Here is a 17,696-nt window from a genome sequence, read left to right as displayed (position 1 = left end):
AACATCACAGTAGGGAAAGATTAGCCGACACATCTCTGTTGACATCACTCATTCAAGTTTCACAGGAGAAGGAATTCAATGAGCGTCCAATAGGATTTGAACCTATACCAGAGGTTTATACTACCCCTGTCCTTTCCATTAGACAATGGACGTTTCTCATCTCCAAATATTTCTACATGTTACTAGACATCTAACACCAAATAAACCCAGCAAAAACTATAACATCAGTCGATACAGCAAAACACAGGATAAAATTGATACCACCATTTCAAGAAGGAAACGAGCAATCTATAATCTCAACTGATATAATCCATACAGAAACCATAAAAATAAACAGAAAGTTGCAGAAAAAACACCGATCTGCAAGCACAAATCCATGCGCACAATACTCGAATTCGGGATAAATTTAGATGAACTACTTAAAACTAAGTTCTGCGGAGCAAAAAATATCATCAAACACCTACAAATGATCTAAGAGTCAAAACGATGCTCGCATCAAAAGATCGTAAAAAACCTACAAATGGTTAAAAAAAAAGCCCACGCGAATCAGCGTAAACAAGCACGATACAGAATCATCTCGAGGAGATCTAATCATCGTAGGGAACTAAGCGAAGAGATCAAGCATGGAACGAAGAGAACTCACCTCGTGCGAGAGATCAATGGAAGGAGAAGAGTCGGCCGATCGAACCTAGGGCTTCAGAAGGAGGACGACGAACCTCTGAGCTCTTTATAAAGAGATCGACGAGAACCCCAGGGGACTAGGGTTTCTCTACGCACCGTTGGATCGTTTCATCTAACGGCCGTAAGCGTGGTAATATACTCGCCGTCGGATCTGATCGTGCCGTTATTATGATGCCACGTATATTAGCGGGCTAAATGGGCCGCACGAGCCGTTCATGCCAACAACATTTATGTAGAGAATCTGGACGAACTTTGACCGTTTGATCTCGATGGAACGGTTGAGATGCGAAGGCTGTAAAGAGCTCGAGCGTTCCAGTGGAAAAGAATAATAAGTGAAGGGGCGTGAGTCGGTGCTTAGCTGGAACTGAGTCACACTAGAGTCTTCTTAATTTAATTTCGTCAAAAAAAAAAAAAGGTTTTCTTAATTTGGTAACCCCTTGTCTCCTCAATAATAGATATTTTCCAAATATATGTTTATAATTTCTTTTTCGCTACAATCATTTTCATAACATAAAAAATTATTATTATTATTGATTGATTAAACCACAGATTCCCGTGTAAAGGAGTAGTTGGAAAGAAAAAGAAAGATTAGTTGGCTGTACTTTTACAAATTTAGAAGAAAGAATCTAAGAAAAAGTGAAAGTGAAATTGGGCAAAATTTAAGGCCAAATAATTAAGTTAGCCTAATTTATTTAAGATGCACTTGTCACTTGTTAATTCTCCTTTTTCACTAAAAACAACTAATGCTATTTTAAAAGAGTAAATTCTTTTTTTCTTAATATATGAATTTTGAGAGCGCTTAATAGGACTTCATTAAGAATGTTGAGCTTAAGTACAAAATAAAACAACATATGCATAGTTATATTCACCTACATTAACTGGAATAAAATACAAGAATTCATGAAACACAAAATCTATTATTCTTGAGAAAGCATGCAAAGCAACGCAATCACATAAATTGACAGAAGTGTGCCACAACTCAGACATCTTTTCTCAGAAACTTAAACCAAATCTTCATGCGTTCAATTACAACAACAAATAATAATGTGGTAAATAGGATAGGACTAGGAAATGAATGCATCACAATAATCTAGTAGCAGCAAACTTAGCCCCGATAAATGAACAACTCAAACCAATTAATCAAATTCAGATAAATAAATTTGCTTTTAAGTAGCCTTGTTTCAAGCTCGGCCAGTCACTGGTTCGCACCATTGGTTGCGTCGAGCTCCGAACGAACTTCTATACCCTTCATGGCGGCGATATCCACCTTAGGAGGGCCTGAGTGCCTCCTTGTAATCAGCGGCAATGCGCTGTTGTGTTTATCCCCTGCAGTGAAAGACAACCTCTTCTTAATCGATCCAGCCGACCCTTTTTCCGGAGTCTTAATAATCTTTTCGATTGATGGGCTCTGCAAGCGAGACTTAGCCCTAGCAGACTCTGTCGGCACCATATAGCTAGGAAGTGAAGGAGAGCTCGCGAGACTCTCGTCGTCCCTGATCGACGGTGATCCCCCGATGCTCTGCCTCCTGATCCGCTCAGATTGCGCACTTACTATACTTTTCACATCATCTTCCAACTGACTCAATCCATTTCTAGGACTATCCAATTTGATCTTCGGCGCCCGAGAGTTGGGGGTAGAGGGGGATTTTCGGGTTCCAGGCCTGATCGAATTCGGTTTCGGGGTTGGGGGTGAGGGGCGGTCCAGTTTGGTTTCGCGACGAGCGTAGGCTCGGGTTATCTCTCCTTCCCCAGTGTTCTGATTGGTGGCCTTCAGAGAGGCGCGATCAGTGTTGTTTTCCTTATCCGTCTTGCTTTGGATCTCCCAAGATCTTGCCGCCATCCACCGCTCCAGCCAGCTCCACCCCCATTGTGGGTTGTTTGGATCCATAAACATTGGATTCGCTGATCTCGAAGAGCTCTTCCACTGTTGCATTGTACCATTAGTCAAGAGTTTGGAAAGTTCATTTTAGCTTTAACTTCAACTGAGCCCCCTCTTAAGTTTTAAAGCATAGCACATGCCCTACAAAGTTTCAAATATCATAGATGCTCCCATAAATTCTTTCTTAAAAAAAAAACCTTGTATGTGAAGTCTGTAATGGAACATGCAGAAGCTTTTTTCTCACGAGGGGAATTATGACGTCACAAGGACTTTTTTTGAGCATTTTTTTGAATATATACTATATATATGATATATAGATATTTAACGGATAACCTGATTATTTCAACTTTTGGAGGCCATGTCCTTTGAGAGGTGCCTATGTAATTTTCCCTTGATTGGAGAACTACTTTACCTCAAAAAGTGTTGCAGTAACAGCTCAAGAAAGTAATAATAATTTTGATCACTGAATGGCATAGGCTTAAAACACAAACAAGTTTGTGGAGCAATTCTAAGAACATGAAAGAGTACCTGATGAGAAAATGCATAAGCTAGTGCTCGTTCTCTTCTTATCGCGGCCTCTTGCTTGTTTACCAGACTTGCTTTCAATCTGCTCCTTGGATTGAAGACTGTCGTCCCATTCTTCTCCCATCTGTTATAAGAGGGGGGTGAGGGCTGAGCTGAATAAGAATTTGAAATAAAATGTTTTTTTTTTTAAAAAGGTCCATTTGTAGAGAACTAAATAACATGAGCTACTAAATAAATTGAATTTCGCATAGAATGAGTTATAGTTTGATGAGAATATCATGAAACATGGCGGAAGTGACAATAAATTGAATTTCGGTTTGTACAGAGAAAAGGGGAAAAAAAAAGGAAAGGAAAAAGCAATTTATATGATGAAGATGACCGTACCCTCAAACTTTCGAGTTCTCTTTCATGCTTGAGAAGCAGCTGACGATGAAGAGCCTGGTTCTCCTCGTTCATTCTTAGTCTCCTCGAACGGATCTGTGATTGAACTCTGGAGAGCGTCTGCATGCAACGTAATGTGTTCGTCGCTTGGCGCTTCACAGAATTGCCGTCTAACAGAGACTTCAACCTCACCAGCCCTCTCAAGGCCCGCAGTGCTCGCCTTGCCTTTGAAATGCAAATAGAAATTGTAAATAATTGAACAGCATGAGATTAAGAAAGTAAGGATTCTTTGAAACATCAGATCGGTTATTAGAAAGCTTAGCTTGTAAGTGTTGATTTTAGATTGGAAGATCAGTTAATAGCCTATTCCAATAGGCCTTGTTAAGTAACTTTGTCAGATTAAATGTTGCGACGGGAAAAGAAGTATTTTTCTTTTTCATTATGTTTGAACATTAAACACTAGTAGTTCAAATCCACAGTGAGAAAGTAATTGACTGCTAATGACGAGAGAATGTCGCAAGTTGGAGAATATTAAAAAATGAATACAACTAACAAGCTATTCTCTATCTAGAATTGCTTCAGAATTACAACCTGCTCTTAAATAGAAGTTGAACAAACTCCAGCTACCACTGAGTGGTTAAATACAAGTCAAATCTTGCCCAAATACTATTTATGAGCTGGAAAACTTAACCTAACATGAAAAAAAAAAATTATATTTTTCGGATATAGCTAAGGACTGCTTAACTACTCTCATATGCAAGATAACTCATTGCAAACAACCATACTCAGTTTTATACCTATTATCAAAAATATTCATAACTATAAGATCCTTCCTATGAACGAAAGCTCACTCAGGAATTACAACAAACATAAAAAGTCCATGCCTTTTTATGTAAAAAGAGGTAGTAGCAATGATAGAACTATTATCCAATCTATCAGAAAACACTAAAATGTATCGAGTTTAATTACCAAGTATCCTCGAAAAGCTGTTTGGATCTTGATCGCTGCGATCTCTTCTCTCGACTTGCCGGGGATCTCTGTGGGTGTGGTGAGCCGTACAACTTCGGCGGCGGCCTGAGCTGCGGCAGCCGCAGCTTCTGCCGCCGCAGCGGTGGCCACCGCCACAGAATAAGCATGCTTGCTCTGGTCGTTCTCGACCTCCGCCAATTTAATCTCCTCAGAATGGGGATGAGGAGGAGGAGGAGGAGGAGCTGCTTCTTTTTGAGAAGCGCTTTGTGGCAGATCCGAAGAGCTCGGATCGGGCGTCTTGGGTCCCCCAAATCCCCATTTCTTCTTCGATTTCTAGTATGAGAAGAGGAAAGGTGAGATTTTGATGAGAACCCATTTGGATCTACAACACACTGATTAGTAATTAAGGCAAAAGGATTTGATTTTAACCTGATCCTTCTTCTCTTTAGATTCGGGGCTAAACACCTTTTTCACCGCACCAAACCACTTCCCCTTCTTACCCATTTTTCGCTCCTTCCCCCTTCTCCTTATAATTATCACCACATCACTCCATTCAAATCTTCTATTCATCAAATCAATCAAAAAACAAAAAAAAAAAAACATCAAACACAGGCCTAATCAAACAAACTGTACACAAAAAAAGAGGGATCTAGCGAATCCAAAGAGCATCCAGCGTAAAAATCGCATCTTTTTGTGTCAGAAAGAAAGAATAAGCACATTTAGATCTACAGAAACTTTCACTGAAACCAATACCCGCTCAGAAAACTAAAAAACAGGAAAAGGCCGTAACTGAAAACAGGATCAGATTGGAACTGCCCATTACCTGTTGTCTCTTTGGTCTCAGTGGGTTCAGTAGATCTTTCTCCCCCACACACCCTCTCTCTCTCTCTCTCTCTCTCTCTCTAGAGTAAGTTAGAGAGAGAGGATTAGGCCAGAGAAAAGAAGGAAGGGGAGAAGGGGAAGAGAGAGTAAAAAAAAAGGGAATCGCTTTTGCTTCGGCTCTACGTCGTTTCTCTCTCCCCTCTTCTCTCTATAAGAAAGGAATGGGATAAATAAAAATCAGATTTTGGGGCGTTAAAGAGAGAGAGAGAGAGAGAGAGAGAGAGAGTGGATGGATCGGAGCGCGCACACACAGCTGGTGGTGTTTTCGTGGTGGGACCCACCAGAAGGGACGGGTGGGGCCCACCTCCGCTGTCAGTTGGTCTTATGGAGGAGGATGAGAGACCGCTTTTGAATCGAGATGGCAGATTTCCCTGCCTCTTCAAAGGACTGGGAAAGTCTGCAGCCCCAAGCTCTCTTTCTATTTCTTATCGTATATTAATTTTATTTTTATTTATTAATTTATTATGTATTTTTTTATATTGAAATTTAAAAATAAATTTTAAGTTTTAGAGAAAAAATTATCGCTTTTGCATCATTAGAAAATCCACGCTCAAAGTTTATTTAAATATGAAGTGAGGTCATTTTTTGTATGATTAAAATTAATTTTCAAACTTCGTCTCTCACCTGTCTCATAAAAATCTTTACTTATCAATAAAGAGTGTTTGATTTACAATACTGCATACATCTAGCCACCGCGCGACAGGTGTGCGGGCTCTGTGCTCACAACTTCCGAACAAAAGACTTGCTAAATTGCTATACTGTTCTATTCTGACAAATCAATATAATCAAAATAAAATAACATATATGGACACCGAATTACAGTCTCTTCTAACGGCAAAGCAAAAATGGCCAAGATCACATAAAAGCTAATAAAGTTTACCGATCTATGTTTAATTTATAAAGATGGCCTAAAAACTAAACACTAGAGAAGCTCCTAATGGCCTCAAATATTTATACTCTTTAGACGAGAGAATTAAAATAAAATAAAATAGCACATTCAAAAGTTGTTGGGTTTAAGAAACTGATGGAGCAACGAACTGCCGAGCCTACTAAATGTCGGTACTGGGTCCAGTTAATCAAACGTATAAATGCAGGGTGTCTTAATCTATTTAGCAAATATTTTATACATAAATATATATTTTATGTATATATATATATATATATATATACATAAATAAAACAAAATTTGGGACACCATTTAACCTGGAGAAACTCTGTTTTAATTTACATTTATTATTTAACGTTTGAGGCTGTTGTGCGAGGTTCTTGGGATAGGGAGCCCCCATAAAACTTCAACTAGCAAAAGAAAAAAAAAAAAAAAAAAAAAAAAAAAGCAAAAATTTGACAGGTTTAATTGGCTAAAAAAGGAGTGTTTTCTAATTTATTTGGGTTTAGAAGATGTGTTTTACTGTTTCATGATCTTTCATAAAGTGCACTTTGAGCTGCGAAAATACACGTGCATGTAATAAACGAAGCCTATGACTTACGAGAGTATTATTTATTATTGCTATTGCAATCCAAATCAAAATATATCTATCTATACAAGATCCGTAACTCACTCCACGTGGGGTTGCGAATTAATTTTTCCACTGTTGACAAATATTCTTTTTTTCAATATTAGTAAGGACTAAATGCTAAATATCTTTCAAATATTCATGGTGAATTTAATCCTGTGAGAAAGACTCACATTTTGGGATATTGAAGGAATCAGTCAATTCTCGTATTCTGGCTTTTAATAGAACGAAATTTTTAACGAAAGCAACCGTTTGGACATCTCACCAAACACTTGTAATATCTTTTCCAAAGCTCAAAAATCTCTACAATGCCCGGCATAATTTTGGAAAATATACTTGTCATGCATCATATTCTAATTCCTCGATTTACAGAACAATTCTAAAATTTTGTACTCTATATAGTATGAGTTGAGAAACTATTCTGCGACATATATCCTTCCCCACCAAAAAGAGGAATCACCGATTATGATCTAGATTAGGATTGTGTACCAACGAGTTTTGTCAGATTACTCTCCTTTGCATCTCAGTCACTAAACTTTTTTATCTTCCGACACCGCCTTTTTATTTTGCTGTGTTTAGTTCAATTCTAGTTGTTCTTTTGCTAGTGATAAAGGACTTGATAATTAATATCCGATATTTTTCAGATTCGAAGCATAATTATTTTATATTTTCAACTGAATTTATCTGTAAAGAAAAATAATTAAATTTATTTATAAAGAAAAAATGACTAACTATCATTCTCTCAAAAAGGAAAAAATAAAAATTTTCGTGCATCAAACGCTCCGGCAGTTCTTCGTGGCAGTGGCATTCATGGAAGCTACGTACCAAGACAAATTAAATGCTGTAACAGTGGGATAAGGACACGGCGCCGAACTCGTGAATCTACTAAAGTCGGCGTTGGGACCGCCCCAAGCAACGTATTTGTAGCGCTCAAGACAAATATTTATCCGGGTAGAAGTATAGGCCCGGCCCGTTTGGCCCTATTTGCTCAACGATAAAAAAAGTTCTTCATGGGCTTCTCTTGGCATACGGCCCACTCCTAAATTATTTATATGCAGGCCCAGTATCTTCATCTTTTTTCTTTCTTTTCTTTTTTTTTTTTTTTTTTTTTTTTTTTTTTTTTTTTTTTTTTTTTTTTTTTGAAGAATCACTTCGCTCTGTGTTGATGCAAGTAATTTAGTATTGAAAAATGCAACTTGTACATCTATACTAGTAGTACTAGAATGTGAATTTTACATCCCGCCCATCTACAAATTCAAAAACTCTCTTTAGTTTTATATGATAAAACTAGTAAAAAAAATATTGATCTTCATACGTATAAAGTGTAAAATTTACACCGTGTACAAATAGCGTTGCTTTTTAATAGTAGTCATCGACGAATAATTAAACACTACCATCAAAGCATAAATAGACTCGTTATTTACCTTTCCATTTTTACCATTTTAAGTTTAAAAGGACTAAAATGCGCTTCATGAGTTGGACTACATAACACACTCTTTTGATCCGATGGCGTCGCGGCCACGTGTCTTACATGGAATGAGCAGAAAAGGAAGAAAAAAAGTTTGATTGGGTGGTCCGCGTGTGACGTGGTGGACCAACTCTAATTAAATGATTTCACATGCTTATATAGCCTCAATTTGCTACATTACAAAATAAGATTCGGACAGATATGAATTCGAGCACAGTTTTGTCGAACCAAACTTGCCAGCAATACGTGCAGCTTTGGTCCTCTCTTTAACTCTCTAATTTAATTAATTATAATAATAATTTTGTTTGTCCCAAAATAAATATACATGTAATTGAATAGTACAAAAGTGCATGTGCAATTTGAGTGCGTGGTCCATTTGGACCATCATCATGTGTTCGCAAATGCTCAACCCCACATGTTTAAGTTCTTTCCACTATAATCATTAAAAGAAAAAACAAAAAAAACAAGCACTTTTTTTTAATAATAAAATATATGAACAATTTTCTTTAGGAAACTATAAGTATATATAATGAATCACCTTCCTTGCTTCCCCTTGTGATTGGCTATACATAATAGTACATCTTAATTTCAGATACACCAGGGGCTTGGAGAGCAACCCCTAATATATATTATATAAAAAAAATAAAGGTAAAGAATAATGTGAAATTATAATAAACAATATGTGCTTGGTTGGACTAATTTTTCCCTCAAAGAAAAGCCCCAAAAACTTAAGCAGAAGCTACCAACACCCCCAACCCAGCTCTAAATTTACACCTCACCTTTTTTGGGTCCTTTTCCTTTTACCTTCTCTTTTATATTTTACTTCCATCTTCTTTCTTTTTTTTTTTTCTTTTTCTTTTTGTTTTTTCTCTCTACTTATCCATAAATCTTGGCCTAATTTGTCTTTGACCGAATGGGAGAGGGGTGGTGAAACTTGGGATGTGGAGGTGCCACAGCATTATCTGAGAGCAATCAGATGGTACACCTTTCAACTTGGCCTCATCTTCCAGAATCACCTCTTGCACAAACTTTATTGAGTCCTACAATTAATCACCATAATAAATATTTTTGTTTTAAAAAAAAAAAAGAAAAAAAAAATGTTCAGTGGTTGAAAAATAAGAACATGGATAAAAAGAAAAGGTGAGAAAGATGGGGTGGTGGGTGGAGGAGGCTTCTAAAATGGTTGCACATGGCTAGTTGGTGGTATTCAAAATCAAAGAGATGGACCCAATGGTTAGTTGCTTGGTTCCTTCGAGCATGGGACAGCTCATTGAATGCTCCAGGGTTTCTAAGGAATGATTGCTCTTTGGTGAATTGGGTACCTATTTAGCAATAGTTTAAGGGTCCAGCTTAATATTGTAGATTGGTTAGGGGCAAATAAAACTTGGGATTCCATAGTAATAATAATTGGGCCTAGTTAGTTTGATCATAGCATGTGCTTCTTACAGTGGTACAGTGCATATTCATATCAGCATCCTGTTTGGATAGGATATAGAGCATATATATATTCAGCTAGATTTTGATCGAAACTTAACTCGAATCTCGATTCAAACTCAAGTTCTAGCAGGTTTCTGGTTTAGATCAAACACGCTACTGTAGATCAAAATCTGATCCGAACTCAAAAATTTATCCAATCAAAATAGCAACAGGAAGGCACCTAGATACTACAAAAGAAAGAACAAAAATATATACCAAACTGAAAATACGAGAGAAATTTTCTTAGAAAATTACGCGAAAATATCAGATTAAAGTTTGGCGAAAAGAGTGACAGTAGTGGAAGAATCTAGTAATTAAGGTGGAACAAGTGATTACAGCTGGAGTCCAATTAATGTGAGAAACCATATCTCATTCGTCCACCTCTAGTATTGAAACTAAAATGTTGGTCATATATTCAAATAGAGGCCGCTACAAACCTCCGTTACCATTAAATTAGTCCACCATTGTTTGGTCCAGACCTTAGAAATAAGTACTTTAATTTCATATCTAGCATTGTTATTCTATTTTTTATAAATAAACATTTTTGCATGGTTGGATGTGTTGATAGATGAGTTTAACTTGAAATGAAACCAGATCGGATTGTTTAAAACTAATTATTGCTTCAAAAAATAAGAAAAATAAAGTTATAAGCGCACACGTTTTTCATTTTTTATCATCAAATAATTAATTAAGCTTGTAAATATATAAACAGCGTCTAAATGCATAATGCAAGGTCAATAATACTAAACATGTTACTTTCTCCTATTGAACAGTATGATATGATATAACGGGTAAAAATAATTAAAGAAATAAATCTAACGGTCAAAAAAATTATGAGTATAAAATGGTTTATACTCATAAGAGTATAGCAGCCGGACTCTACTAATTGGGGACCAGTCATCCTAACCACACATTCCGTCATTCAACGGTCGAAAATTTATAAGTACAAAAGATTTTGAAATACTATCGATAGTACCAAGCGTTTAGTACTATCGAGTTTTCCGCCGTTAGGTTTAATCCTTGAACTATTTTTATCCGTTAGATTATACTATTCAACCAATACTTACTGAACCCTAGAAAGCCCACATCAGTCTAGACGTATATTTTTTTTATCCAAAGGTCGAAAGTCTAATCGCACCAATAGCTTGGTGCTTTTGATAGTATTCCAGCCTAGTTCTCTCTCTATATATATATATATAATAATGTGGGTTATTTAATTAGTACGATTGAACCAAACAAGAGGCTGCTAAATCAGTGGGCAAGTATCTTTTGGCTTCTACAGTAGAGGACAAATTTCTTTTTTTTTTTTTTTTGGCTTTTTATGATGTATGCGAACCCACAACTATAACACTCGGCACAATTTCCTCCATGCAAGGAAATAGAGACGAGTTAGGATTATATTGGCCCACAGCTTAATTATTACCCCCCACCAAACGCCCTTATTTAAAAAACTCACAATCCAAAAGCTGTATATGTGAGGATTTAAAAATAAAAATAAATTAATAGATTAATTATTAATTAATTAATTAAGGAAAGGACTTGTGGACGCACCTGTGACGTGTCGGGCAAGGACGTGGGGCGGCCCCACCTCTCCGGGTCCCACAGTATCGAGCTGTTGAATGCGAACCCGGAAATGTTGATCCCTAACGGTTTGGCGGATGATCCGTTGCCGTTAGTAACGTCCGTTTCCGTCGGCAAGGTGACCGTTGTGGCCGTACCGTCGTTTAAATCCCCGGAGAACCAACCGACAACCTTCGATGAGCTGCAAATGGGGCCCTCCACCGATATCTTCTCCTCGTTCGCCGTCATCGTTGCCACCGGCCACGTGCCGAAAGCCCTGCGAATTTTCCAAATTTATAAAACAGTCCTTGCAATGTGTATCTTTTATGAAGTGATTGAGATCCCCGAACGGAACTGAGAAATTAAGAACATAAAAATATAAAGATTTAAAATTCTGGGGTTCGCGTCTGCGACTCATGTGATAGACAAAGTCTAAGCAGTCACTCAGAGATGCAGAGACCAAACTGTAGCAGATTCAAGTTGGACACTCCTCATTGCTCTGCAAAGAGAATTTATTCCTAATAATTGTTGCAGTAAAATGTCGCATGTGCATGAGTCAGCTGGTTCGGTACACAAAACAATACTCGATCGAAGGGGTGTTTTCCAATAGTTAATTTGGTCTAAGATAAAGAAGAGTTAAAGCTAAATTAGAATATTATTGTTTTGTTTCCATGCATGAGAGATTAATACACACGTTTCTCCCATATGCCTCGACAACAAGTAGTAGGAAGAAGAACTTATTAGAAGCATGTGCCAGAGATTAATAGAAAGAGACTAGAGAAGTTGTGTGTTGAGAAACAGCATATTAAGAAGGCGACTTCATATCCCCCGAACTAATTAGTTATGGTGTCAATTGGCGAACGAAAAAGGAAAAAGAAAAAAAAAATATATATATATATACATAAAAAAGCAAAAAAGAAGCCGACTTTTTACCTAACTTATTCAAGATCGTCAGCAGTTGGGTGATGTTGACCCCCTTCTTTAATTGGCGTCCAACCGCATCAATTTCGATGGCTATTTTTATTTACATTTTAGAGGCTGTTTTGATTCAAAGATTTGAAACATTTTAAAAATATTTTTATATTTCATATTAAGAATAATAAATTTATTAATAATTTATTAAATCACTTGAATTGGAAGGTTGTTAAGAACTAATATATTGTTATTAGTAGATTACTAAATATTCTCATAATAAAGTATAAAAATAAGAATGTCTCTTAATATATGAGAATCTAATATTTTTACTATTTAAAATTTTGTAATAATTTTACTATTTCATTAATATTTTTTACGACTATTGAATTTGAGTTAAATGATAATAATAATTTGAATATTTTCAATAGAAAATATAGAGAATTAACATAATATTACAAGCGGTGAGCCAAATGGTTCCTTAACGTTATTTATATTCATATAATACCCATGATTTGAATATTTTTGTTTAATGGATTGAAAAAAAAGAATAGGGAAAAAAAAAAATTAGTAAGAAAGCCTTAAGAAGATACGGCTAGAGGTTATATTCTCAATAGCTCATGCTTGGTTCACTTGGCAAGAGCTAGTTTCTACTAATTAAATAAAAAAAATACTTATATGGAAAATGAAAGCAGGTTATGAATTTTCAGAAAATATAATGAATTTAATTTGGAATTTCTAGTTGTAACTTAGCTTCTAACTACGAGGGAAAGTTAATTGCGAATTGTTCTTTTCTAAATTAAAATTTGATGTTCTCAAGCAGGTTTGCGCATAAGAAAATACTATAAAAAATGGAATAATCTAAGCAGCAAAAAAAAAAACACTAATAAAGGACTAAAAAAAGATACGAAATTATCAAGTTGTGCTTAAAGAGTACATTATGAAATTAAGATTGATTAGTCATGTGAAGATTCTTATAATAATACATTATTTAGGTCACTAATCATAATCTTCTCTTTTCTCCCTTAAGAATGATATAATATATTTTTCTATTTCGCCTAAAAAGATATACTTTCATATGCTCGCTAGTGGTGACTCAACAAATACCTGTTTAATAAATTAAGTGTAACCAATTAGAGTGTGAAGAGTACTTCGTGAGAGGAACGCATGTAAATAGTATTTAAATGAGATACAAATATCTAATTCCAATCCGAGAAAAATTATGCTAAATAAGTATATTAAAAATTTACTATCTATTCAGAAAATTTACTAATTAGATGATTTCACAGAAACTCTCAATTGAGCTCTGCTGCAGAATTGTGGCATTCCAGTTGAATTTCCTAAATTTTATTAACTGACTAAAAAAAATACTCCCTTAATTTTTTTAAAAAAATTTTAAAAGCAATCAGAGTATGGAACTAATTGATTTGGAAGAAGGGGAATTTAGATCAAAAGTTGGAGGGGAAGAGGGGGAAATGGGGGAGGGATTGCGTACTCGATGCGGCGGATCTCCTCGAAGAACTGGAGATCGTAGACGTTGTCGGCGGCGGCGAAGTGGACGACGCCGGCGATGCGGTGGTGCTCGAGGTGGCCGAGGGCGACGTTGCGCTGGTGGTGCGCCTCCGCGGCGGGATCCGTGAAGTTCTCCCGGAAGGTGAGGTGGCGGTACATGATCCCCGTGCCCCGGAGCATCTCCGCCGTGCGCGGCGCGTCCCCGTGCGCCTCCACGACGATCCACAGCAGCGCGGCGCACCAGCCGCAGGGTGTGCGCCAGCCGGTCGCCCTAGCCGGCCGGACCGAACGGTCCCCGGCCCGGGTCTGAATTCGTCACGCATGAGGAGCCCGCGGGGGTTCGCCCGCGGGTCGTCCGTCGAAATAGTCGTCGTCGTCAGTTCGTCGTCGTCGTCGTCGTCCCCCTCTCGGCAAATTAGGGTTAGGGTTGGGGTTGGGTCGGCGAGGCGGCGGCGGTGGGGGCGTCGGGGTCGGCGGTTTGTGGAGGGCTTTGGAATTGGGGTTGGGATGATCCCGACCTTGGGATGGCGGTGGTGGGTTCGCTGGGGGTGGCGATCGTTCAGAGAAGGAGGCGGTGCCGGTCGGGTGCGAACCCGGTGAAGAACCCATCGCGCAAGCAAAACGAGAAGTGTTATCAGCGCCTTCGTCCACAGCTGCGTCTTCTTCCTCGCTCGATCCGCTTCCTCCATCGTAAGCACAACCTCTCTCGATTTGCTCCTCCTCCATTCTTCTCCCTTTTTTTTTTTTTTTTCTTGGTTTTTTCCTCCTCTACTTTTTTTTTTTTTTCGATCCCCTTAATTATAATTTGTTAAATAAGCAGGGGGGAAGCGGGGGAAATGGAGGGGTGGTAATATATATAAGTGTGGTTGGGGGTCCTCAGAGTTAGGGAGAAAAGGAGGGTTTAAAGTGTGGGAAGGGTTTAAAGAGGCCGGGAGCACAACGGCCATATTTGCAGGGGGAAGGGGAATAGGAGAGGCGGTACAATGATTAGGCATGCGGTCATTCTTTTTCGATACTGGTGCCATCGCTGTCTCTGTCCCCTTCTTTTTTTATCTTCGCCAAATTACCTTTTTAGCCTCCGAGGTAAATTGCTTTCGCAATAAATGGTCAGCTTAGAGTGAACGACCCAGACAAGTCGCATTCGCAGCAATAATACATTTGCTATCTATCTGAATATTGGGTATGGAAACTTGAAGTTTGAGTATCGCTACTATTGAATATCTCAGTAGTTTCTCACAATTTGAAGACTGAAAAAATTATTTTTGTATTGTGTACCTATACGCAACTTTGAGTACCAGTACACAGTTATGCGACCAGTTGAATATGCTGAATTTGACTCTAATTGAATTTAATCTTATTTTAAAATATTAAGAATAGTTCAAGATCACTTTAAAGATAATTCCTATGAGGAGATTGATGGTTAAATACGAATCGGAGACTCGGATGTATGGCGGAGATCGTTTCCTACCATAATTGAGATTATAGAGTTATATAAGCTCTTATAATTAATCTTTAGCTACCGTTCGGTTCGGGGTTAAGGAAAAACTAGTTATTCCAGGAATTGGATTAAGTTCAGGATTGAGGTAGGGTTAGAGTATTTTTGTGTTTGGTTGGGGGTTGGAGTTAGTCCAGAATAGTGAAAAATAGTGTTTGGTTAGAGTAGATGAGATAAGAAGGATAGTGGGTTATTATAAATAGAAAATAGTGTTTGGTTGAGGTTTGATGGGGTTAGGTGGGATTAGCTAACTCAGGATAGCATATTTGAGGTGGGGTTAGCTAACTCAGGATAGCATATTTGAGGTGGGGTTAGCTAACCCCACCCATTTTTGAAGACATTTGGAGATAATATGAGGGTTAAGAAATTAATCCACCTCTTAACCCCCAACCAAACAAAGGCAACTCGTTGTTTGAGGTTTATTGTGAGAGCTTCATTGTAGACACTCTAATTGAGAGGAAAACGTAGAGAGCTCCTGAGAGAGAGAATTTTTTGTAATCCAATCTTACTCCTTATATTTTTGTGTCGTGAATTAATTGAAGAACACATGAGGTGATCTTGTTTGTGGATGTATGTCTACTCATCGTTGGCCGAACAACGTAAATCTTGTATTATTGTATTCTTTTGTTTTATTTTATTACGTTGTTATTCTCGTGTTTATTTTCTACGATCGTTTTCCTCTATAAAAGGTCATATTTTCGCTGTACTCATATGTTGTGTGGGTTTGAAATGTGCTCAGTATCTCACAGCCGGTCCCTTTCGTTAAGTTTAGTTTACGAAACATCAAATCTTAAGATATAAATCACTTACTAGCTTCCAATTATTGCGAATACTATGCTATCAATTGTTGGTCTCTTGTTTTATCAGTAGGAGAAGCACTCTTCACCAACACGGAATTTAAAAAACAACGATAAAAATAAAGAGCTGTAAAATCCAATCCGAACAAGTAGTGACCTAATAATCTCCCTTTCTACCATCCGTTCCTAGCGCAAGTAGCAAAATACTTGGTGGTTAGTATCCGAGGTCTTAAGTTCGAATTCTAATTGATTTATATTTTCAGCTAAATTTATTTAATTAGCAAATAGTATACTACTTATCGCTGAAAAAAATAATCTCCCTTTCTCCTAAAACCAAAGGAAAAGGATGGCTAGGCCACCAAAGAAGAGACAATTTACCGGCTAGGATAGAGACACAGCACCAAAAAATGGAAATCCCACCTCTCTCTCTCTCTCTTTCTCTCTCTCTCCCCTTCTATGTGACTGGACACAAATGTCAAATTGTCTCTAATAAAATATAAGGAAAAGGAATAAAGGATTAAATAGGAAAACATGTTTTACTCGCTAAGTAGTGTCGGTCGCAACATTAGTTAGTTGATTCGAGTCGATTCCGCTTGTCATAATCAGAGTCGCGACTCGGTCGTTATCGATTAAATAATTAGGATCAAGTCCAATGTTACTGGGTTCTTTATACACTAAGTTTGAGGTTGCAGTGGTTGCTCTCGTGTCTAAACTAGGAATGATTCAAGTTTGAAGCTAGCTTTAGAAAACTTGTTCTTTGTGATTTTCGTGTTTCGAAAGTTCCGTAATCTACGCACGACTAATATTCTCTCATAATCAAGTGGTATTTTTAGCGTAGTCAAAGTTATTTTTTTAGTCGAAAGGATTGGATTGAGTTTGATTTGGGTGGGGTAGCTTCAGCTGTTAAATAATTAATGATCAGCCAACCGATCTAGGTGAGAGAGAGATTGACCAAACAGACGCAATGCCGTCACTCGACAAATTTTAGTTCATGATTCACTCAATTGTATATTCGAACAATTCATAACAACCAACGAATCAACACAATGTGTCATTAAAATTATTCCGAAATAACAGTTAATAAACAAAATCATCAATGGTTTGGTCAGTAAAGAGATCAGGATTCGAGTTCATGGTATGGTTAAAATTTAGAACTCAGGACTAAAATTAAAAGAAAAAAAATAAAAAAGAAGGGTTAAAAAGAGATGGATATATACGGTGAAGAATTTAGGTTGAGGTGCAACGATGTCTGAATACGCACACCAATTCTTTCGTGAAGTTTACATTCCAGGGTTGTCCGACAGCTGAGACAAGCAGGTCAACGTAAATGCCACTCATCAAAACTGGTTAACGACATGCTACGAAGAACTAATTAAATTGGGTAGCTTTAATTTCAACCTTTGGCACAGAAAAAAAAAAGTACATTATATTCGTTAATTGTACTTTCTGAATAGCAATCAAGCTTAATATTCGAGAATACTAGTATTGATATAATAGATATATTGAATCTTATCAAATGTACAATGTGAGTAGTGGTCAGATCCAACAAATTTTCTGGAACAAAGACCACGGGCTTGTATGGCTTGCGCATCGCAACACACAAGTGTGCGCAAGTGTTGGGCACCGGTAAAGCTTGTGCTTGCAG

The 17,696-nt window shown here is 37.4% G+C and overlaps 1 protein-coding gene and 1 pseudogene across 1 annotated transcript; both read right to left on the bottom strand.

Moving 5' to 3' along the window:
* Positions 1-1,601: 1,601 nt before the first annotated feature.
* On the bottom strand, positions 1,602-5,499 carry LOC109704950 (annotated as a pseudogene).
* A 3,257-nt stretch (positions 5,500-8,756) lies between these two features.
* On the bottom strand, positions 8,757-14,448 carry LOC109704949 (probable glucuronosyltransferase Os05g0123100). Its single transcript, XM_020225709.1, is given in 5 exon segments — positions 8,757-9,339; positions 11,327-11,612; positions 13,743-13,997; positions 13,999-14,030; positions 14,353-14,448. Coding segments are annotated over 5 exon segments (837 nt in total). The 3' UTR covers positions 8,757-9,171.
* Between the last annotated feature and the right edge of the window lie 3,248 nt (positions 14,449-17,696).

This window comes from Ananas comosus, unplaced genomic scaffold, assembly GCF_001540865.1.
Source record: "Ananas comosus cultivar F153 unplaced genomic scaffold, ASM154086v1, whole genome shotgun sequence".
Lineage (NCBI taxonomy): Eukaryota > Viridiplantae > Streptophyta > Magnoliopsida > Poales > Bromeliaceae > Ananas > Ananas comosus.
The sequence above is the reverse complement of the archived record's forward strand: the minus strand, read 5'-3'. Positions and strand labels throughout refer to the sequence as shown.